This window comes from Aethalodelphis obliquidens, unplaced genomic scaffold, assembly GCF_003676395.1.
Source record: "Aethalodelphis obliquidens isolate GAN/ISIS:26980383/991018 unplaced genomic scaffold, ASM367639v1 scaffold5, whole genome shotgun sequence".
NCBI classification, from domain to species: Eukaryota; Metazoa; Chordata; class Mammalia; order Artiodactyla; family Delphinidae; genus Aethalodelphis; species Aethalodelphis obliquidens.
The window spans coordinates 29223521-29248152 of NW_020837949.1; the positions used below are offsets into that span (position 1 = coordinate 29223521).

The window sequence follows — 24632 nt, forward strand, 5'->3', positions numbered from 1 at the left end:
AACCCATTACCATATACACAATTCAAGATAAATTACCCTGTTAAAGCTCAAACAATCCTATTGCGAGAAAATTTTTGAAACTTTGCATTACTTGTGAAAGAGTTAAGCATGTTCTTCCTATTCTGGCCGTCAGATCTCCACATGTCTACCCTGGGGTGTAAGTAAATGCTATTAGTGCACCATGGAAGTGGGAAAGAAGTGTTTTTTTTTAAATCAGGGAGGGCAACAAAGCAATAAGAAGGAGCACAGGGCACCATGTTAGTGACAAATCGCAGGAGGTGGTTCTAGAAAGGTTGTGAAAACTAGTTTCTCATTGCAGGAATCGGGTTGGGCCACTCCTTCACCCCCCTTCTCAAACACAAATATTTTCATATAATAAAAGCCTGTTCCCTATGGTTATAACCCAGCCTCCCCTCCTCCGACACCACCATTTTTAAGGGGCTTGCTGCGCGGACTTCTCCAAAGTCCCTAGGTTTTTTCTCCCTCTGGCCCTTGTAGAGGTGAGGCGTCCCTTCGGGGGCTCACGCCTCGTGAGGGGACCAGAAACACCCATTAAGATCCAACCCGGGCAGCCGGCGGCCCGAGCATGCGCTGAGAGTTCGTGCAGCTGGCCCTGGCTGCCGCCGCTGCCTCGTCCGGACTTGGCGAGGACTTGGGAGGGACAGCGGCGCTGGGAGGTGGCTTAGCAGAGACTTTCCAGCAACTGCTGCCCAGGACTTTTTTTTTTCCCCCTTTTCCCAGGAGGCGGCGACGGCGGCGGCGGGGGGAGAGGAAGAGAAGGAAGCTTCTCCAGTTTGAGTCAATGCAGCCCTGCGGCTTTCCAGGAGGAGCGGCGCTGCCCCGATGAGCCCCCGCAGTGCGTCCCCGACTGTCCCCCGGCGGGATCGGGGCGCGGAGCCCAGCGCCGACGGTGAGTGGCCGCGCGTCTGTCGTCCTTCCTGCCCGCTGTCCCGCCAGCCCGCCGGCGGCGGCTGCCCCCGGCGCTGTGTGCTAAACTACTTAGAGTGCTGGCTTCGGGGCTCCCCGCCGCCGGCGCTTCCCCGCGCGCCCTGCCGGGGGCGCGCGCCCGGGTGGCGGGGCGGCTGACCGCGCTCGGCTTTGTGCTCCTCGGGCGGCTGGGAGAGCCGGGTCGCGGCCGGGGCCGGGGCCGGGGGAGGGGGACGTGAATGACTAACCCGGCGTCTGCACAGCTGCACCGGCCCTAATTCCCGTGCGCCCCTCCCCGCTCCCCGCCCGCCGCCCCCGGCTAATCCATCATTCCGGGGCCCAAACATCATTTCTCGTGTTCTCCCGGAGAAACTCTAGTCGCCGGGCGGAATCCCAGCTCAGCGCTGCGCCCCCTCCAGCGCCCCGCGTTCACACCCGAGCTGCGGGATGGCGAAGGGGGTGCGGAGGCGGGGGGCCCAGGAACTGTCCCAGTGAGAGGAACACTCTCACCTTCGGTGCCGCCCGCGGCGTCTGTGACATCTCCGGGTGGGGGGGGGGACGGGAGTGTGGTTTCCAACCTTCGGGACAGTTCGAAGCAGAGCTCTCCCCGAGGAGGGGCGTGGACTGAGGGAGGTTTTAAAGAGCGTCTCATCAGAATTCAGAGGACACCGCCGCGTGTCCCCTGAGAACCCGAGTTTACTGCGCGCCTTCATTCATCCGGGGAGACAATCTTTTCTCTTCCCAGCAGGTGTTATCTGAAGCCTGTTTGGAACTTTGGGGAGTTTAGGTTACTATTATAACTTTAACAAATGATTTTCGATGAAGCGATGTCTCGAATGAACTAGGCTTCGGACCAGACCTGCACCCAGCTGAGGGCTGGCAGAGGAGGGATGGGCTGGGGGTGAGGAGCGCGGTGGTGAGAAGTCCCCTGTTATCCCCCGCCCTCTGCAGATCGCTGCTGTTTTGCCCGTGGGGGTAGGATGTGGTGAAAGGATGGGGCTTCTCCCTCCCGGGGCTCACAATGGCCAGAGAAGATTCTGTGAAGTGTTTGCGCTGCCTGCTCTACGCGCTCAATCTGCTCTTTTGGGTAAGTCAAGCAGTCCACTGCACCAACAGGTGGGGACGGCTGGACTCGGTTTCCTATAGCCACCACGTAATGCGCCAAAGGGCATGGCTAAGCATTAATTAATTACATGGGATCACACCCTCTATTTTTCAGAGAAGTAAATTTTGACCTTAAAATGCCTTTGATCTAGCTCAAGTTCCATTTGTAATTAGAAAAAAGAAATCCACCGCTGGATACTAGTGGCAGTAAAATTAGACTTGAAGTTAATCTGGGGATATAAATAAATGCACGTGCTTGTGCTTGTAGATAAGAAAATTTTGACACACTACTTAGGGAACTGCTTGTTTTCAGGAATTTCAGATAACTGTGCAAGCCATAAATTGTTTCCTTACGTCATCCTATAAAATCTGGTGGGGGCAGAAGTCTTACTATGTTTTTGTAGGAATTCATACCCAGATATCCTATCAAAAGACTAAGTAGATTTTTCTGGGAGATTCCATATAGTCTGAAAAGGTGGTTTCCGTGTAACTATTTCTAAGTTGGCAGAGCTTTAAGGAATTTTGTGTATGCTTTTGGAAAATCCCATAACCATTTAAGGAAATAAACTACATAAAATTTAACAAGCTCATGGAAATCTTTATGCCCTGTGAGTTAGTGACTTTTTATGCATTGCACCCAGGCATAAATTTTCATTAAGTGTTATTAATAATCACATTGTTATTTACAAAACTTTTGAGGAAACTGTAAAAATTTAAACATTGAATGTTGCTTCAGGAAGCTGTCCTGCTTAAGCAGTTAGTTTTTTTTCCCCCAAATTTGTGTTCTATTAATAATTTATATTCAAAACGTTCTGTTACAGTTTTTAATGAGTAATTTATTTATTTGGCTGACTAGCTGGCATTTATCAGCTTTTTTTTTGTAGAGTTATGACATGTGGTCTCTAGAGAATGACATTTTGGTTGAACTACTCCTTATGGATGGCTCCATTTTAAGGTGACAAATGAAGCCTTACGTCAGGAAGTAATCTGAAAGATATCTAAACTGGCAACTTTTTTTCTCAACATGAAACTTAAAGCATTGAGTTGTTATATTCACCACTTGGAAATATAAAATACCTAACTGATCTTATTGCAGTTTTTAATTCTAAAAATGTACAAATTAAATGTACATTTAATTTAATGTACAAACTTAATTTAATTAAGGTCATTAAATTACCTGCTTAGCTATAGGGTATTAAGATTTTGAACTTTGTTCCTTTAAAATGTGTGATAATTGTCACTTCTGTTTATTAGTTTTTCACTTTTCTACTTTATTGTTTTTAATTACAGAATCATCACATTTTTATAACTAAAAGGGGATTTAAGATGATCTGGTCGAACTTCCTTACTTTGGGAATGAGAAAACTAAGTGTAGGTTAGTGACGGGAAGCCAAAGGTCAGATGGCCCAATGGTGACAGTGCCAGGAGCAGAACTCAGCTTTCTTGCCCCTAGACGGTGCCTTTACATGGACGATTACTGTGTTCGAACCTTGGAATTACTAGGACTTTTTTTGTGCAACATAGAATAATGTTTTGGAAATTTTCTCAATAACTTGTATTATGTGTGTGTGTGGAGGGGAACCCAAATCACTTAACAAAAATATTACTCTTCTGAGTAATGACATTTGCTTAAAAATGCCTATTCCTTAAACTCCTCCAGGGCTCTTTGTGTCCCCAAAGAATGTAAAATGTTATTTCTTTGTTGTTATCCTGTACTTCAACATTCTCACTTTCTGTGTGTTCTGATTTATTAAAATTGCTTCCCCCTTTCTCCAGCCCTCCTCTTCTCCAAATATCATCTCCCCACCAACAAAATAATCCGAATTTACTGCCTACTCAGCATCCCTCTGTATTTTTCTTTATTTTATTATTATTATTATTTTTTGCTGTACGCGGGCCTCTCACTGTTGTGGCCTCTCCCATTGCGGAGCACAGGCTCCGGACGCGCAGGCTCAGCGGCCATGGCTCACAGGGCCAACCGCTCCGCGGCATGTGGGATCCTCCCGGACCGGGGCACAAACCCGTGTCCCCTGCATCGGCAGGTGGACTCTCAACCACTGCGCCACCAGGGAAGCCCTATTTTTCTTTATTTCATACAAAGATGTATTTACTCATACCTGTCCACGTATACCCATTCATGTACATTCATATAGATATTCATGACATTTTTTGTTAGGTTGTTTTTCTCATTTGGTTAGAGTTACAGGAGCGGGATTGCTATGTCAGAGGATATGTAATGATGACAACAAAATAGCTAACATTTATGTAGTTCTTACTATGTGTGCCAGGCACGTTTAAGTGTCTCAGTTTCCTAGTCTGCAAAATAGGAATGGTTCCTATTTTTTAGAGTTTTTTAGAGTTGTTGGGGGATTAGACTCAATATATGTGAAGTGCTTGAACAGTGGCACTTAATAAGCGCTATCTAGGTCGTAGCGGTAGCAATAGTAGCTGTAGTACCCGCAGTCGTTACTACTACTGCAATAATGATGCTCACGAATAGTTTACTGTAATAAGTAGATTACCAGGAGATGGATGGATGAGTCAAAGGAATCCTTGTAGTAGTAATGGTTATTGTTGTGATTAATACTGCTACTATTGCTACCGCTCCTCCATTCCTTTGACCCAGTAATCCTGTCCTGGGAATCTATCTCCTAGGAATAGAAGCACCAATATACCTCATTATATGTACATCATATACATATAATGTTGCTGCCGTCTTATGAAACTTTTAAATTTTTACCAATCTAAGAGGTTCAAAGTGTTATTCCACTGTTACTTTATTCTTTACCTCCCCCGCTATCAGTGAGCTTGAGCATCACTTTATATAAACAAATTTTTATATGTTTTTTCGGTAGAATTTTTCTCTAGAATTTTATATAATCTTTTTTTATTCTTCTGTTCTTTTAAAGCACCTGCCTTTCTTGTCTTGATTAAGGTTTCTTTTTCTTTGAGATGATTTTATACAATTAAAATATCTGTCAGGAGTTTTTTGGAATTATATGAAATGTATATGCTAACTTTGGGGACATTGGTGTTATTCTTTCAAAGTTAAAGCAATGTTTGCAGATCCTGTATTTCCTTACTTGTGCCTCACACATTCCTGGGCATCCTTACACTACTCTTTCATCTAATTCTCATCTAATTCTCGTTTTCCGCCTGGAAAATGGCGGGTGGTGGTAAAGAGAAGTTACTCAGTGAAGCTCATTAACTTGCCAGTAAGTAGCAGAATAGGGATTCAAAGTCCAATTTTTTTTTTCTCTAAGTGCGGCAGACGTTGTACTATTGGAAACGGTGCTGAATTTATTTGCAGCAGAGAAATAAACATCTTCAGTAGGAAGGGATTAGCTGTCCACCTGCTCATTCCAAGTCCCCTAGAGCAGTGCTTCTCAAACCTCCACGTGCATACAGATCACCTGGGCATCTCGTTAAAATGCAAATTCTGATTCAGTATGTCTGGGGCTGGGCCTGAGAGTCTGCATTTCTCAAAAGCCCCTCTGTGACACTGTTGCTGCTGGTCTGAGTGCCCCATCTGGAGGAGCAAGTCTTTAGTCCTTGCTTTTAGTTCTCATTGGAATTAGAAGGAGAACAAACTAGTGTGGCGTGAACCTGAGCTCATCCTGAGTGTGGAGAGGGCGACTGTACTGGCCTCTAGTTTTGTGGGATTGAGATACCTGTACTCATTAACTGCAGGATCAAAAGCTGTATCCTTTTACTCTTCTCCTAGCATCTGAAATAGACTTTTTCTTATCTATTTCTACTATACTGGTACCCTCTCCCTTTCTCTACCCAACAAAGATTTTAGGGAAAGAAAAATAAATCTTATTTGGAAAAACACTGAGGACCTATACAATTTTGTTTTTCTGTTCTGGGAGTTGAATCTCAAACAGTGAAATTTTTTTTTCAGTAAAAACGTGTATCTTGCATATTTAATTTTTTTAAGTGGGAGGTATAGACCTGTCTAAGAGGAAACAATCCACAGAATATTCAAGATCACAGATGCACTGCATTCTTTCATTGCTGTGGATCCGGTCACCTTGATTTGCCATCTGTTGAAGTGGCTCTTTCACTTGTAAAGAAGCATGATCCCGGTTCAGCTCTACTGGGGCTGGCAGACAGATACTGGACCTTCGAGGTTTGTCATGAGTTTTGTGGATTTGTAACGGGAAAAGGCACATGAGACACAGTGCACGTGAGTAAACTGCCCTGAGAGCTCTTTGGAGACCATGATTCACATTCTGGCCACGATAGAGCAAGGAAATGGGTTATTTTTACTTCAAATGTATCACACTTTTACTTTTTAAATGCCATACTATTTCATAAATGAAAGCTTTCCTCCATTTTAAAGACAACTTCTGTGGCTTTATGATGTGAGTGTTTGCCATTCTTAGATGATAATTTTCTGCTGTTGGAAAAATGGATACATATGGTTCTTCTTGGAAATTCTTGAAATTGGTGAACACTTAACATTCATCACGTTTGTTTATTATTTTCTAAAAGTATAATATCCCACCTGTAGTTTTAAACTCTCTTTTCTTACCAGCAGATAAGAGCCATTGTCTTTCACTTACCATTACCAAAGAGTAGCAAGAGAGAGGAACTACCCTCGACAAAATACGAAAAGAAGCTTATAAAAGAAAGCCTAAAAAGCAGACAGGAAATCTGGTTCACACTTTTGGGATATATGCAAGCTAGATGAAGAAAACAGAAGACTCAATGTTCTGTTTGTTTTTCTCCGGTTTTCTATAGTGAACCTTAGGTGTCTGACCCCCGTAGTCCCTAAAGAGATTCTGGGCAAGTGGGTATTTGCATTCACACAGCATTTATATACTCATGTTAAAATACTACTTTTTATTTTTTTATTTATTTTTTATTTTTTTTTTTGCGGTACGCAGGCCTCTCACTATTGTGGCCTCTCCCGTAGCGGAGCACAGGCTCCGGACGTGCAGGCTCAGCAGCCATGGCTCACGGGCCCAGCCGCTCCGTGGCATGTGGGATCTTCCCGGACCGGGACACGAACCTGCATCCCTTGCATCTGCAGGCAGACTCTCAACCACTGCGCCACCAGGGAAGCCCTACTACTTTTTGAATTGTTGCTCTCCACCCCCCCACAATTTTGTACTATGAAAGGCATTCCAGTTTACTTTAACTCTTCCTAAGGAATAAAGGAGAGCCCTTCGAGAAATGTTAGTGCTTTTTAAAAATAAACATTCAATAAGCTTTAGTCTCAGGGGCAAAGCTAATACACTTTTCTTAATGCGGTTGGCTCAGCTGAGCAAAGACAGGCCACTGCATGCTTCTTAAGGAAGCATTTCGAGAAGGAGAAGGGCGTGGAGGCTTCCTTGGGGCCCAGCCCTGCTGCCAACTGGACTCACAGGCCCCTCAGGCATCGTTCCCCACTCAGAACAGTCACAGGCTGGGCCATTGGGCTGCACAGAAACTACGGTGTAGAATGAGGCCTTTCACCCTTCTTTTGCCTGCATTGCCTATAGGGTGACCAGATCATTTATTGTGGAAATCAGGACAATTTTGAGAGTGAAGTTATAAGGGGTTGTCTCTATTAATAATGATGACAGGACAACAGAGGCTTAAAGTGGAACCATCCTGGTCAGAGCAGGATGTATGGTCACCCTGTCTGCAGGGCAACATGATCTATAAAAACTATTAGTCAGCACAGCTCCAAGGTGCTATTGATTTATTCATCCTTAATTAGTAGATGTTCGTGCTTAAATGATACCCACAAGGAATCTTCGGAACTTGTTTCAGCCATCATTTACAGTGCCCGTGCTTTCAGGCAAATAGTCTGATCTGTTTGCTTTTTTTCTGCTGCTCCCGGCTCCCCCCCCAGACCCCCAGAAGGGAAGCTGGTTGAGGCATGAACTGATTAAAAGGTGGATGGGAGCAGGCTTGGGAACTGAGACAGACATGTTCCTGGGAAGTACTTGCCTTGGACTGCTAGCCTCCAAATTATCAAAAATTGATTTACCGGGCTTCCTTGGTGGCACAGTGGTTGAGAGTCCGCCCGCCGATGCAGGGGACACGGGTCCGTGCCCCGGTCCGGGAGGATCCTACATGCCGCGGAGCGGCTGGGCCCGTGAGCCATGGCTGCTGAGCCTGCGCGTCCGGAGCCTGTTGCTCCGCAGCGGGAGAGGCCACGACAGTGAGAGGCCCGCGTACCGCAAAAAAAACAAAAACAAACCGAAAAACATTGATTTACCTTTACATTTTAATAAATAATAATTGGAATCCTTTTGTTTTTAAGAAAAAAAGGGAATTTTAAAAGCATCTAGTTCAATTTTTCCATTTTCATCATGAGCGAAAAGAGTTTCTAAAAGTTTGAATTACTCGTCCAAGTTCTCTGTAGAGACAGAAATGTAACTAAGTTCCTGGTCTCTCTTCCACATTCTGCTCTTTGCTAACAGATTTGACATAAAAAGAAAAGGTTAGGTGGCTGGCTTTAGACATCTGTCCGCCTTGAGCAGAAATGATTAGTGTTACTGTCACCTTATATAAGAATATATATTATATATGCCAGACAGTTGAAGGATGTAAATGTCTATTTTTTGACTGCAACCTTACTTCCTGGAAACTATAGGTATACATTTCATAATAAATTCTGATATAGGAAACAACTTGATTCTTGTTATTTTTTTTACATGATTAAATTCAAGCAAAACCAGAATATATCTGCAACACAGCAAATTTCATTTTTATAAATATTTGTTGAGAGCTAGCATTTTCTGAACGTTTTTTGCAAGACAGAAGGTGGCAGAGGTCCTGCTAAGTAGTATATTAAATATATTTCTCTAAAGTAATCTTTGTGTTATTTTCTAAATATTTCCTTGAACTACAGATAATATTTTGCAATACTGGAGAAGATGTAAGGAGCTATAAACCTAGTTACATGTGATAACTACAGTGTCCTAATAATTTAATCATCATGAATGACAGTTGAAGAATTATTTTAATTTGGAAAGTTAGTAGAAAATACCATTATTTGTAAGGAGTCCTGAATTGGTTGCATAATTTGTCCTTCTAGATTTAATAGCATTAGGATTAGTTATTGAAGTGACCTTGTCTCATTTTAGCTTAGTTCCTTGCTATAGCATGCACTGTATTTGTTGTTACTGTTATTATTTTCTCAACAGTAAGTAAAATCACTCTTTGAGAATTGAACTTTCTCAGCCATTTAATGCGGCTGGAAATAAGGTCATAATAAAAAGCAGTGTATTTTCAGAATTGCTTGTTTACTGTGAGATAAAGCTTTGTGTTGATATTATTTATTTCTACTGATGTTCTCTGCACAGCTACAATGCTTCGGTGACTACAGTGAAAAAAACAGCGGGGCTAAGTAGAATGCAACATTTGTAGTTTAAACGACTTTTGAGAACACTTAAGCCAGCTTCTGACCTGATATATAAATTTTTCATCATGTAATTCAGCAAGCATCTCTCTGCTGGAAAACGTCCAGTGATAGAAAGCTCAGTTCTACTTAAAGCATCTCCTAATTTTGCTAAAGTTCTCCAATAGTTAGCTTATCTGGCAAGTTGAAATCATCTTTCTTTAATTATTTTCTCATTCATTCATCTAATATGTATCAGGTCTTACTACTGGGCCTGGTACTCTACTGTGAGATGGGGCTAGAGGCAGTGGTCTGTGTCCTCTAGTGGAATGAGATGGGTGGGTAAAAATAGGCGACGGTAGATAACTGCTCTGTGAAGTCTAGACAAGAGTGTTGACTCTGGGTAAGGAGGGAGCTGGGAGGAAAACTTTATATTCTAGCTGATGTTTGAGCTGGTCTTTAAGGATAAGGTTGCTCTGCTCATGATATGGAAAGGCTGGGGCAGGATTGCATTCCAGGCAGAGGGAACTGCATGGGCAAAGCCATAGGTTTGGGAGGTCTGTGTGGTGCATATCAGAGAAGCACAAGCAGGACTTTTTTCATCCAAGGGCAGAATGTGTGTGGGAAGGAGTTGGCAGGAAATAAGTTGAAGAGATAGGTCAAAGGGTGACTGAAGAGGGCCTGTGTGTCCTGCTATAGAGTTTAAACTTATTCTCTAAGAGAGAGTTGGGGGAAGTGGAAGTGAGAGATGGGGAGGGGCCCCAAGGGGCAGCTATTAGAGCTTTATAAGCAGAATCGCTCGATCTGTGTTTTATAAAGCTAACTGAAGGGTGAATTTGAGGTGGAATCTGTGAGCTGGAGAGTTCTATTATAAGGTGATTATAATTGCCTGGCAAGAGACTGAGGGCTTGAACTAGCCAGAATGGCAGGAAAGGGGGAGGAATTTATCAGGTGTGTTGCAGGAACAATCCGTTGGACTTGAAAGCAATTAGATGTAGGACTGAGGAAGAGGGAGAGGTTCAGGCTGCTTGCCAAGGTGCCAGTGGATGTGACTGAAGCATTGATTATACCATTTACCGAGACAGGAAAAACAGTGGGAGGGACACACAGGTTTCGAGAAGAATGAAAATGAGTTCAGTTTTAGAGATGTCAAAAATAAGAATGGCTATGGAAGTCCAATAGACAGTTCTATCCAGAGCGGCCTTTCCCGTCCATTTGTTAGACCTTCAAATATCCGAAGATCACATCTATGAACTGATTTAAGAGTTGTCTCCTAAACTGAGAAAGGTTAAGAGAAAGGCCTGAGGTCAAAAGGAATAGGTAATATGTATAAGATAGTAACAGGGAATATGTGTAAGAATCCTACGCTTTTTTCATCCTGTGAATGCTCTATGAAGTTGGACTTGCTATTATAACATTTTATATAGGAGGAAACTGAAGCTTAGGAAAGATTAAATGACATACCCGAAGTCATATAGATGAAAAGGAGCAGAGCTGGAATTCAAATTCAAACCAAGCTTTTTTTTTTTTTTTTTTGCGGTACGCGGGCCTCCCACTGCTGCGGCCTCTCCCGCTGCGGAGCACAGGCTCCGGACGCGCAGGCTCAGCGGCCATGGCTCACGGGCCCAGTTGCTCCGCGGCATGTGGGATCCTCCCGGACCGGGGCACGAACCCGCATCCCCCGCATCGGCAGGCGGACTCCCAACCACTGCGCCACCAAGGAAGCCCAAACCAAGGCTTTTTGATACAATGGCTTCTTATGGTCATTGTGGTCAAGACCATATGCCTCACGATGACCTCTAAGACCATGTGCTCTGACCCCTGCCTGGCTTTCCATTCTTGCTCCCTGCCGGTTTCCCCTCCTTGCACATATCATGCTGCCTTCCACCCTGGGACCTTTGCTGTTCTTTCTGACTGGAATGTTCTTTTCAACCTCCCTTTCCCTAATGAACTTGATAATTATCTTTCAGATCTTAGCTGTCTGGAGAAGTCCCCTTGACCCCATGGAATAGGTCAGTCACCCCAAAAGGATTTTTTTTAATATTTATTATTTTTTTAAAATTTATTTATTTATTTTGCTGAGCTGGGTCTTAGTTGCAGCACGCAGGGTCTTCATGGCACGTGTGGGATCTTCGTTGTGGCATGTGGGATCTTTTAGTTGCATCATAAGGGATCTAGTTCCCTGACCAGGGATAGAACCTGGGCCCCTTGCAATGGGAGCATGGAGTCTTAGCCACTGGACCACCAGGGAAGTCCCCCAAAAGAAGTTCTTACAGCAACTTGTATTATTCCTTCCTAGTACTTATTACACTTTGCAGTTACACATTTGTGTCTCTGATGAATTGACTAACACTTGACTAACACGGTGATCTCTTCACTTAGTAAATTTCATCATAGAATTGAGCTGGTGCCTGTCATTGCTGATCAGTATATATCTCTAGCACATTGCACAGTACCTGACAAAGAGCAGCTGATCAATACATATTTTTTTGAAAGAAAGAATAACTTCAGAACCCATGCTCTTAACTGTTCTACAGTACTAGAAATGTTTTGGAATATGCCGTTTTAAAAAATGACATTTTTGTTATGAATGGAAGTACTGTGTATATAATGACAACCGCTGATACTATATCATGCAAAATGAAGAATCTGATAATTTATTGATAGCTGTCTTAGAGCTATGATATTGAAAACTGGCTAAACAGCCTGCGAGAAATTAAAGGATGGAGAAATCAAGATCGGTTATTATTTCGAAGAATGATAAAGAGAGGGGAGAATTATTTATAACTGCAAAAGAATTAAGGTAATTAAATAAAATAGCACATTAGTAGACTTTCCCGTTCCCCTGAAACATATAAGGTATTTGAAGACCCACATATAGCCAAGTAGAGGGAGGCCACTTAGCCGCAGATTTAATCAAGCAGTCCATGGTCCCCTGCTAGCCCTGTGTGTTGTAATAGGTACTGTGATTATTGAGGTTTGGTAAGATCGACAGATCGGGAGACAGCTGCCATTGAAAAGATAGTCCGTTACACTCACAGATCCTAAGAGCTAGAGTACAGGTCTCCTCATGGTGGGGTCCATTGCGAGGCAGGGAGAGAGGGAGACTGAGCAAGTGCTTTCATTGGGGCTTCTTCAAGGAGGAACTGGCAAGGCAGGATAAGTAGGTTTTGGCTAGTTTGAATAATTTCAGCAGCCTCTGTCCCTAGTTGTCTGGCATCTGGACCTTGTGGTGATTCGGGCGTGTGTAGAGTGGCCTGGAATGAGAGAGCTCATTAAAGGGGTGGTTGGGAGTGTGGGCTCTGGATTGGTTGGTTTGTATTTGAAAATGAAAACTGTGGGCCCTGAAGAAGGACTTCTCACAAGGGCGGGTGGAAGGTGGCCAAGGCAAGGTGACTCAGGCATATTATCAGTTTGTCCAGACCAAGGTGTGTCCAGCATACGCATGTAGAACAGATGTTAAAGCGTCAAGTTTACAGAAGCTAGAAGCATGTTTAATACACTGTGGCTGATCCGCTGGGTAACTTTTATGAGGTTTACAATCTGTTCTTCATTCCCAACAGGAATGAGGATAGTAATAAGTGGCCTAATTCTCCTCTGAACTGTGATCCCAGGGTTCTTAACCTGTTTGAAGCCATTGAGCCCTGAGCCCTCATTCAGCAAAGAAAGTAGTTCAGACATTCAGACTGAGCCTGACCCCTACAGAGGACCTCGCCCTGCAACCCCACCCCTCCCTTGTTTTAAGGAACCCTGCATGCTATGCAGGTGCATCTCCTCGCTGTTTGGGGAATATAGGCTCGTTTGTAAACTTGGAAGGCATTTAGTGACTAACCCTGAAGCTTAAAGATGAAGGCCTGGATTTGAATCCAGCCCTGCCGTTGAATCTGCAAGACCTTGAACAGGTTACTTCACTTTTCCGTGCTTCATGTCACTTTTTACAGTCTGTCATTATCTGGTTTACGTATTTATTCCTTGTGTTCTGTAAGAAGCTCCACAGAGGCTGACATCTTGCTTCTTTTATGCATTGTTGGGTCTGTACTCTAGCACAGACAGTACAAGGCAGATGGTTGGGGCTGAGTAAATACAGTAGTTCCCCTTGTCCTCGGTTTCACTTTCTGTAGTTTCAGTTACCCACGGTCAACAGTGTTCCAAAAATATAAAATGGAAAATTCCAGAAATCAACAAGTCGTAAGTTTTATATTGTGTGCAGTTCTGAGAAGCGTGATGAAATCTCCTACTGTCAGGCCCAGGACGTGAATCATCCCTTTGTCCACTGTATCCAAGGTGTAGATGCTACCCGCCCATTATTATAGAAAAAAACATTAGTATATATAGGGTTTGGTACTCTCTAAGGTTTCAGGCTTCCAGTGGGGTTCGTGGAAAATATCCCCCTCGGATAAGGCGGGGATCTACTGTATTTGCAACTGGATGAAGGATGCGTGAATTCACTAGCTGCTTTTCCAGGCAGGTGGAGCTCCACGTGCTCTGCTGACCTAGGAGCCCTTATCCAGAAAGCATGTTTACAGCCACTCCTTGAGTCAGTAAAGACTCATTCCTATCTTGTATGTTCATTATTTCAGCATTTACAGAAAACCTGTGACGTAATGGTAATCAATGTTCATCAAGATGCCAGAAATTATTAAAAATCAAATTAAGCTGAAATTCATTATACTGCATTTAAGAAGATAAGTATAAGGCAATTTGAGAAAAATTTCCATCAAAATAGGAAAGGCCTTCAGAACTTAGAGTTAACCTTCAGCTTTTAGAAAAGCCTCCCAGGAAGACTGAATGTGTTCCAGATAGTTGCTGTTTAAAAAAAAAATCTTTTTTTTTAAATTATGGACAATTAAAAACATACAGAAGTAGAAAGCACAGTATAATTAATCCCCAGTTACCAACACAGCCTCCACTTCTCACTTAATCCCCATGCATCGGGATTGTTTATTAAACCATTCAGCATGTATCTGTAAAAGGTAAGGATTCTTAAAAAAAATAATACTATTGTCATATCTAAAATAATAAACAATAATTTATTTTATGATGTCAATATTTTTTATTTTATTTATTTTTTTATACAGCAAGTTCTTATTAGTTATCTATTTTATACATATTAGTGTATATATGTCAATCCCTATCTCCCAATTCATTCCACCAGCCCCTCCCCTCCACTTTCCCCCTTTGGTGTCCATATGTTTGTTCTCAACATCTGTGTCTCTATTTCTGCCTTGCAAACCGGTTCATCTGTACCATTTTTCTAGATTCCACATATATGCGTTAATGTATGATATTTGTTTTTCTCTTTCTGACTTACTTCACTCTGTATGACAGTCTCTATGTCCATCCACATCTCTACAAATGACCCATTTTTGTTCCTTTTTATGGCTGAGTAATATTCCATTGTATATATGTACCGCATCTTCTTTATCCATTCATCCGTCAATGGGCATTTAGGCTGCTTCCATGACCTGGCTATTGTAAATATTTTCAAATATCCAATATCGCCAGTCTTCTCATAAATGGCTTTTTGTGGTTGGTTCATTTAAATCAGGATCCAAACCAAGATCCTGACATTGCCTTGGACAATCTCTGAAATCTCTTTTAATTTATAACAGTTTCTCCTTCCTTCTTTTTGTTCCACCTGCCAGCTTTTTAAATTGAAGAAACCAGATCATTTGTTCTGTAAAATTTCTTATATTCTTGATTTTGTTGATTGCATCCGCATGGTGACATTTAACAAGTTTAAATCTGTTCCCTGTATTTCCTATAAACTGATAGAGCTGGAGGCTTGATTAGATTCAGGTTTGACTTTTTGGTTAAATTAACCTCAAAGGTATCTCTGAGTACTTCTGATTGCATCATATTGGGGACATTATTATATCCAGTTGCCTCTTTTTATGATACTAAGATTGATCAGGGCATCTGGTATTTTATGTCAACCTTATCTCTCCATTCTAAAAGTCCCCATCAGCCTTTCACACTTAATGCAGTAGTTCTCAGCCCTTACTACCCATTAGAATATCTGTGGAGCCTTTATCCACTTTTGATGCCCAGACCCCACTTCCAAGAATTGATTCAGGGTGGATCTGGGCTCAGTAATTTTTTTAAGAGTCCTGGTTGATTCTGATGTACAGACGGGACTGAGAGCCACTGACTTGATAATTTTGGCAGTCGTTGAAGATCTTTGCCAAGAGAGCCATTATTTCAGAAAAGATTATCCAATAGTGACATTCTGTCATGCTTTCTGTACTTATTAGCAGACATTCTTCCATTAAAAACTTTCATTAAGTCTTTGGTTCTTTTCTTTAGTTCGTATAGGAAAGATTGGATAAATATTGGATTCTTATCAGTTTTCTGAATAATGAGTTGAATATCCAACATCCTCCAAAGCTGGCTAATGAGTTTTGTTTAACGATTATTGTGAATTCATAGATTTTAGCATATTGGATGTTTTAAACCGTTGCATTTATTATTATGATGATGACTATTATTTTCATGCTCAAATTGTCTAACTTTAGCCAATGGAAGTCCTTTGAAGTTAGCTCCTGTGACGTTTCTGGACAACATCAGTAGTGTTTGATTGCTCCCTTGCTTTTACATATGACGTGTTTTAGGCTTATGTTGTATATTGGATAATTTAGTTGTTCTGTACAATTCCTGTCCTGAACTACCGTATCTAATAGTTCCGCTATCTGTATACTGTTTAGTGACATTCTATTTAGTAGCTATGACATGATTACAAAACAGAATGGCAGATATTTATAGTAACAGTAAATTTCAACAGGTGGTAAATGGTAATTAGGAAAAAACATAATGATTATGTAAATAAAATCCTTAATTTTTTATTATGAGTCCTGCAGAGCATAGTGCATAAATCCTTCGTCACCAGTTTGTATTTTTTTTCCCCCCAGTTAATGTCCATCAGCGTGTTGGCAGTTTCCGCTTGGATGAGGGACTACCTAAATAATGTTCTGACTTTAACTGCAGAAACAAGGTAGGCTTTATGATTAATGATTGATTTCTAGGGCTTCCCTGGTGGCGCAGCAGTTGAGAGTCCACCTGCCGATGCAGGGGACACGGGTTCGTGCCCCGGTCTGGGAAAATCCCACATACCGTGGAGCGGCTGGGCCCGTGAGCCGTGGCCGCTGAGCCTGCGCGTCCGGAGCCTGTGCTCCGCAACGGGAGAGGCCACAACAGTGAGAGGCCTGCGTACCGCAAAAAAAAAAAAAAAAGATTGATTTCTTTCATCAGGGTTTCCTCAGACACTAGTTTCTAAGTAACATTGGCCTAGGGTGTTTAGACGGTAGTGCTCATCCACGATCGTTTGGACAGTTTTTCCTGCCCATGGCAACACTTGCATTTTCCAGCATATCATTAAGGTGTGCCACTGGTTCTGGAGGACACTTCTGGTTATGGTAATACCACTTGCCTGTCCTTCTGACAGTGTGCCAGCCATGTCATATTTGTGTATAAAGGACGACACAGCTACATTTCCTTAAGAAAATGATCGCCAACTTCTTCTTGCCTTCATATTCCTGAGCTAATGAAAACCAAACCCCAAATGTCATTTTCTTACCCAGTTTCAAGGATTGACCCACTAACATCTCAAGGGGCAAATTACTTAACTTCTCTGAGCCTCAGTTTCTTCATTTCTGAATGGGGATTGTATTAAATGCCACTCTGAATTTTCCTAAGGATTAACTGAGATACATTTCTATAAAATCCTTAACACGATGGAGCTTAGTAAGCACTTTGTAACGGTCGTTTTTTGTTATCTTAATTATTACTCGTACTGTTATGGCTCTAGTTAATAATTTTTTCACAGTCTTAGCAGAAAGCATTTCCCTCCCTTCATTTTAATTCAGACCAATTTCCCTTCCATAGCAGTGTTTCACATCTTTGGGAAAGGTCATTTGTTGGGGAGAAAGTGCACACTGCATATGGAGTCCCAGACCAGAGAAGAGTAGGGAGAGTCTTCTCAGTTAAGAAATGTTGAAAAGGGTTTCCCTGGTGGTGCGGTGGTTAAGAATCTGCCTGCCAGTGCAGGGGCACGGGTTCAAGCCCTGGTCCAGGAAGATCCCACATGCCACGGAGCAACTAAGCCTGTGCGCCGCAACTACTGAAGCCCGCACGCCTAGAGCCCGTGCTCCACAACAAGAGAAGCCACCAAAATGAGAAGCCACCAAAATGAGAAGCCCGTGAACCGCAACGAAGAGTAGTCCCTGCTCGCCGCAACTAGAGAAAGCCCGTGCGCAACAACAAAGACCCAATGCAGCCAAAAATAAATAACTAGATAAGTAAATAAATTTATAAACAAAAAAAGAAATAGTGAAAAGTCTCATGTGGTTTCCTAAGGTTAAGGCTTCAAAGCTAATATCAGATCGACTTTTTACTGACAACCCCTATCTTATATTTTAAATGAGCTGAGGTAGGAAGGCTACCACTTGTATAAAAAACTAAACCAAACAAGACAAAAAATAAAACAAGCAAGCAAATTGGTGATTGTTCAGTGATTCTGAAATAGAAATCCAGTCTTCAGCTTTGAGGCGTGATGATTTAAAGGATTATTAACACAAGTCAGTTGTGTCTTGTACTATGTCTTGGGTGCATTTTGGTTGTATTTTATTTATAATATGACATTATTGTTCTTCTTTCAGGGTAGAGGAGGCTGTCATCTTGACTTATTTTCCTGTGGTTCATCCGGTCATGATTGCTGTTTGCTGTTTCCTGATCATCGTGGGGATGTTAGGGTACTGTGGAACAGTAAAAAGAAATCTCTTGCTTCTTGCATGGGTACGGTGTTTATATCTATTCTTTATTGTGGTTAAAAAGACCAACCAGTAATGTATAATTGGTTCATCAGTGCACAAGATTACATGCTTAGGGAACTGTGATAGCGGTTCCCTAATCTGTGCTCATTGTTCAACATCCTGTGAGAAGGGAAGTGTTCTTTCCATGAGAGACGATTTCAGTACAAGTATTTACTGTACTCAGAAGATGAGGTGCGGAAATATGTACACTATTTAATTATTTCACTCAGGCCATGTGTTGACATTTTCATCTGAAAGTACGAATTTTTTCTAGTGTCACGGACCTTATTACCACTCCAACAGCCCCCTCGGGACTAGAACTGAGACGTCATAATGGAACTCTCTTTCTTTCTCTCTTTTCTTGTTTTAAGCAAACCCACCACTTAAACCCATGTGGAAATTCAGGTGGTGAGGTAGCAAACAGACATCATAATCCCGGCACTGCCTTTACATAGGTTAGTGGATATGAGTCTCAGTTTCTATAGTTTTAGTGTTTTGTTTTTTAAAAAATTCTGGAACAGTTGGACTAAATTACTTCTTAAATTCCCTTCAGCACTCAAGCTCTATGATTCCAAAATCTATGATTATGCCTTTAATTCAAAAATTAGCAAACCCTGTTTTAACATTAAAAACTTGAGTCAATTAAAAATACAGTTTACAGATAGAGTTTTGAAGCTCATTGATTGTATAAAATATTATATGTTAACGGCCCCAGGGGGTTGAGGCTGCTAACATGTAATTGCAGACATATCAGATTCCTAAAAAGTAATTCATTGAGTATATTCCTTTCTTTGCCATAGTTCTCAATGGTATCTGTGCACTCATTTCTTGTAGGGAACTTAAAAAAAGGTGTTTTTATGGTGTGCTGATAAGCTGGATATCTGAGCAGAAAAAAAGCCCTGATCTGTAGCATTTGAAGATTTCTGTGATGTAAATACTCCCAGCATGGTCGATTTCAGGCTACCAACTTGCCATTACTGAATGCAGAGCTGGGGAGAGATGAGTACAGATTGGCTCTCAGGAGACAGCTCCTGCACGCCAGGGCTTGACTAGCTCCCGTCCCAAGCCCATTAAAACAGACTCTTAGTGTGAAGCTGAACTAAAGCTTTGCATTTCACAAGAACAACCTGTGTTAATGTATTACTTGGCTTCGTGGAGGATAACTCTTTAGGTCCATGATTGGAAAACAGAAAATGCTGCAGAGAAAGGGGACATGCCCATTGCCTTACTTCTGTTCACTTTGGTATACAATGTTTTTGGCTGTATTTTATTTATAATATGTCATTAATTTTCTTCTCTCAGGGGAGAGGAGGTGGAAGGGTTTGGAACCTATGTTGCAATTCAAGAAATTTGGACAATAATTTAAACAAACTAAAGTACTTACTTTATATGAAACTTACAGTTTAAGGGATGGATAAGGTATTGAAACTCAAAAAAAAAAATCTCAGAACCCTTTTTTAAAACCACAATCTTACAACGATGTCCTATGTATACAACCAATTTAAATATAGCTGCTGTTCTTCCTCCTCCCAACTGGTATGATTCTGGATGGTCCCTGGACTGTGGAGGTGGGGTGGGGTAGGATAGCGTATTTCATGGAACTTCAAAGACTTTTAGGAACATATTTTGAAAACCATTTACGCATTCCATTAGATTGCTTGAATGCAAGTAAAACAATTTGACAAATAACGAGGTAATTTGGGCTCTCCTTGGGGCAGGATGAGTCATAGAGACTTGTGCATGGGAGCTAGTTTGTGATGTTGGAAAGAACCTTATGCTGCACAGGTGACATGGAGGACTGAGGTTCTAAGGGCCAGAAACTTGTTCATTCATTCATTCTTCAAACATTTATGGAGAATATAGGCACTTTTAGCCTTTGCCATCAGACCAGTGTATACACAGTGGATAGGCAATTTCACTACTGTCTGACAAGACCTCTAATAAGATTTACTCTGAGTACTGAGGCTAGAGAAGAGCTCCAAGCTCAGTCCCAAGGGGTCAGCCTCTCCTCCAGGAGGATGACTGGCATAGATGGATACTGCTTTATCCCATCCCGCCCCTTTTGGTGGATGTACTCTTTTCCACAAAGCAGCTTTTGGTGCATCGCTGTTTCACGTGTCCCTGGCTGCCGGCAGCTCTTGGTTGTTCCTTCCCGTTGACTATATGTGGCGGTTTGTTCCCCATTCCCATCGGGCTGCCTGTCTCCTCTTAGCAAGTTCCTAGATGTTACTCTGTCTAAACCCAGCACAGCCTTTCCTTTGCTTGAAGAATGATTTGTGGTCTCAGCTCCCAATTGCCTGTTGCTCGTAACTGATCTGCATCTGATCTGCTTCTCAGGCAGTTTTTTCTCTGCCTTTCTTTCCATAGCCGCCTTCTCTAAACAGTTGTCAAATCCTGTAGGTTCTAGTTTTACAATCTCGGGATCCCGTCCCTTCTTTTCTTATTTGGAATGCCCAGGTTCAGGCTCTCCTGACTTTTTTTTTTTTCCTTAATTTATTTTACTTATCTTTAAATTTTTGGCTACGTTGAGTCTTCGTTGCTGCGCACAGGCTTTCTCTAGTTGCCGTGAGCGGGGGCTACTCTTCATTGTAGTGCGCAAGGTTCTCATCGCGGTGGCTTCTCTTGTTGCGGAGCACGGGCTCTAGGTGCGCGGGCTTCAGCAGTAATGGCTCGCGGGCTCCAGAGCGCAGGCTCAGTAGTTGTTACACACGGGCTTAGTTGCTCTGCGGCATGTGGGATCTTCCTGGACCAGGGATTGAACCCGTGTCCCCGGCACTGGCAGGCGGATTCTTAACCATTGTGCCACCAGGGAGGTCCCTCTCCTGACTTCTCGCTGAAACAGTGCAGAGCCCCCTAACTAAACTTCCTGCCTCTGTTGTCTCCTAATTTACCCCAAACCAGTGCTGCCCGTTAATACAATGCAACAGTGATCACATTACTCCTCTGTTCCGAAACCTTGAAAGACTTCTGGTTGGGTAATGAAGTGTTTAGAGACACTTCAATCTTGCGTCCAGCTGTCCTGCAATCAAACCTTCATCTGCCATTTTTAGCTTTCTTACCTACTTCATTTTCTGAGTGTTCTTTCCTGCTCTTACTCCTGCTGTCCCTTAGCTGGGAATTTCTTCTTAATGCTTTTGTTTCAGTACTACCAGCCCATTACAATTTGCCTGAAATACTACCTCCTGAAATTGTAATAATGACAAAGATGATGATGATAATCAAAGTAGTTAACATTTCTCATGTGTTGACAAACTGTAATGCTTTCAGACTCGTAGAGGTTTAAATGAAATTTTTATATGAAGGGCTTTACATTAATTAATCAATTTCGAGATAGATACTATAATTATTCCCATAATATAGATGAGGAAAAGAAGCACAGGTTGGCTCAGTGATTTGCCTGTTTGCATAGCTAGTAAATGGAGTATATGGTATTCAGATCATCACAGTCTAGTTCGAACAACATGTTTGCAACAACTTCACTATTTTACTCTGTAATTGCTGCCTTTTCTTAAATGCTTAAGTATCTTAGTATTATTTAATTATTAATACTTAGTATATCTTAAGGATTAGGCATCTCACATTGTATAAAACATTTTCCCTATGATCTTTCATTTTAAACTCAACAACAATCATCTAAGAGCGATGATTACAAATGAGGTTCAGAGAGGTTCAGTAATATGTCCAAGGTCACTCAGCACTAGCAGGTAAAGCTTTGATTCAGACCTCTGTGTTTCTGACTGCCAAGCCCATTCTCATTGGGCCTTTACCGATGTCTCCAACAGACATGTCTCAACTTTTGAAGTCCAGTGCGTTTCTCCTATTATAAATTTCCCTTTTTTTTATAACCAGCCCAAACTGCCAGACTACAAACAACTTGATAATGTGAACCATTCATCTTGCCTATTGCTTTAATAACTTTTTATGAAATCGAGTAATAGACAGGAAATTAGAACAGTGTGAGTCGAAGTGGCCAGCACATCAGATAGGGAGGATGGTGTCTGGAAGGCAGTGAAGAGGGTGAGATTTTAAGGGAGGAGCCTGGCTGTTACATAGGTTTTGACAACAGTGGCCTGTTAAAGGGGTGAGCACTAACGCAGGATATGACAGGATGTCAGGTCTTTGGCAAATATTTGCAACGAAACTCACGTGATTTCTTCCTTTATGTCCTTCAGCTTTTTTTGTGTGGTATGCGGGCCTCTTATCCTTTAGCTTTTTATCCTAATTTTTTTTTTTAACTAGGAGTTTCCTTAATTTTGGATACAAATGTTTAAATAAGCCCAATACATTCAATCCAACTTGTCCATTTCCTTGTACTCAAAATCACGCTTCACTTTTAAGACCTGTAAACCAGATTAGAGAAGAAAGCTTTTAAAAAAAAAAAAAAAAAAGACCACCAGTATCTCTGAGAGCTGCCACAGCTCTTGAATGATTACTAAGAAAAGGTCTGGCAACTGGGCTATGGTGCTGTTTAAGCAAAAGTCAAAATGCCATTATTCATCAGACTGATCAAGAAAAAGTGAGAGAGGCTCAAAACAGATCTTTATAACCGACCTGCGTTCCCACGCTCACCTCTCCAACATGAAGTCGACCCTTTCATTGAATTATAGATGCAGATTGCTAAAACACTCTAATTTAAGTTTCCTAAATAAACTACAGGACATCCAATAAAACTTGTATTTCAGATAGACGACAAATAATAGTTTTGTATAAGTTTGTCCCATGCAATATTTAGGATATACATCTACTAAAACATTATTTTTTATCTGAAACTCAGATTTAAATGAGCATCTTGTATTTTTACTTGCTGAATTTGGCAACCCTGCTCTAACCAGATTTGTTCTTAATAAATATGAAACTGTCACAGAACAGCAACTTTTATATACATATAGGAGGATATTACAAGTAATTAAATTCTAATTATATTGGGAAAACAAGCCAAAATGAATAGGAAGATAAGCTTGAATGTGCCATGACTTTCAAAGTAATTTCGGTAACAGAAATTCCTTTTCTCTTTACAAGAGAAATTAAAGCTAAATGGAAATTGGTTTCAAGCTTTAGATGGGTACTTCCCAAGGCTTTTAGCTGTAGACTAAATGAAATTCATTTGTTATTGCAGTTCTACCTTGCTATTAACAGAGGCATTAGGAAGGCAGTGCCAGCTCAGGGGGAATGTAAACAGATTGAACAGACATGTTTACAATATCGACAACAGCTGAACGTCACCGTCAGGAGATCGTCATTTGTCAGAGAGTGATGCTAATATATGCTCGGCTGCCAGCAAACCACAACTTGTCAGGCACTCATCAGAAATTAAGTTACCTGCGCCTTACATGTTTAAGATCAGTACCTTGTATTTAAAAGGGAAGGTTTTCTTTTCTTTTTTTTTCACTTTTATTATCCCAGAGAATTTGCACATAGCTAGTGATTGTGTGGAAGCGCTTTTAAAGCTTTCTTAAAATATCCAATGGTTGAACCGGATTTGAAATGATTCTCTTAAGAGAAATCAAGTACGTTTTTAATGGCCATGGAGAAATTAACCATCCTCAGTTTTCTGTTATTTAAAATCATAATGCAAAACAGGAATATCTTTAAATAGTAGTTAATTTTCTACTGACTCTGTTTAAGTCTTTCTTTTAACTAGTTATACATTTAATAATTATACAGCTCCTTATAACCCATTAAGTTAAAATTAAATTATTAAGTTAAATATCTTTATTATTTGCTATTTATAGTTTTGGTTGATAGCCTAGCACCTTTATTTCTAAATCAAAGTCCATCATATCATTGATTGCACGTTCAGCATCTACCCAGAGTTTCACTCTGTTTTCTCAGAAAATACTTATAGCAACTTTATATAGTTAGACTTATTTTACACCTGAGGGGAAGTAGGATGCCTGAAGATACACACCTGCTAGCTGCTTTCATTAGCATTCAGATTCAACTTATACAAGTCTATATGTGTTTCATTCCAACGCCCAGTGACTGGAATACATTTAATTAATTAATGGCACTATTTCTATAAAACTTAAATATGCTTCATCTGTAATCCAAGGTATTCAGTAGTCATTCCGTTTTTAAAAATATAATCTTTTAATGTCCTTATTAAGGAAGGAACTCTAAAAATTCGACCATCGTTCTCCCTTATCCTGTCCAAGAATCAAACAACTTCTCTTTCCCTTTCTGCCCTCTGTCCTTCCCCTCTCTTTCCTTTTTCCCTCTGTAAACATATACTGAGTACTCAGTCTGTGATAGACATGAGATACAAAGATGAAATGGGCGACTGCAAAGAAAATATCACAGCACGATACAGTATTAAGGTTATAAATAAATTAGTGTGGGAACCCTGAACAAGGAGCGGTTGGAGATTTCCGGTAGGTTGGGCAGGAGAGTCTTTATTTGAGCTAGATGTTGAAAATGTGTAAGAGTTTTCTGGTGGAGGAGGGAAGCCACATGAA

General features: G+C 41.5%; 1 protein-coding gene across 2 annotated transcripts in view; it reads left to right on the forward strand.

Annotated features, from left to right (window-relative positions):
- The first annotated feature begins 361 nt into the window (after positions 1 to 361).
- Positions 362 to 24632, forward strand: part of TSPAN12 (tetraspanin 12) — a 65932-nt gene continuing 41661 nt past the window's right edge. Inside the window, exons 1-4 of one of the 2 annotated variants that reach the window (XM_027102091.1) lie at positions 364 to 910; positions 1879 to 2014; positions 16279 to 16361; positions 18025 to 18160. In XM_027102091.1, coding sequence (XP_026957892.1) covers positions 1949 to 2014; positions 16279 to 16361; positions 18025 to 18160 — 285 coding nt within the window. In that variant the 5' untranslated portion in view covers positions 364 to 910; positions 1879 to 1948. Of the gene's footprint in view, positions 911 to 1878; positions 2015 to 16278; positions 16362 to 18024; positions 18161 to 24632 lie in introns of both variants that reach the window. The other variant, XM_027102093.1, reaches the window with a different exon arrangement.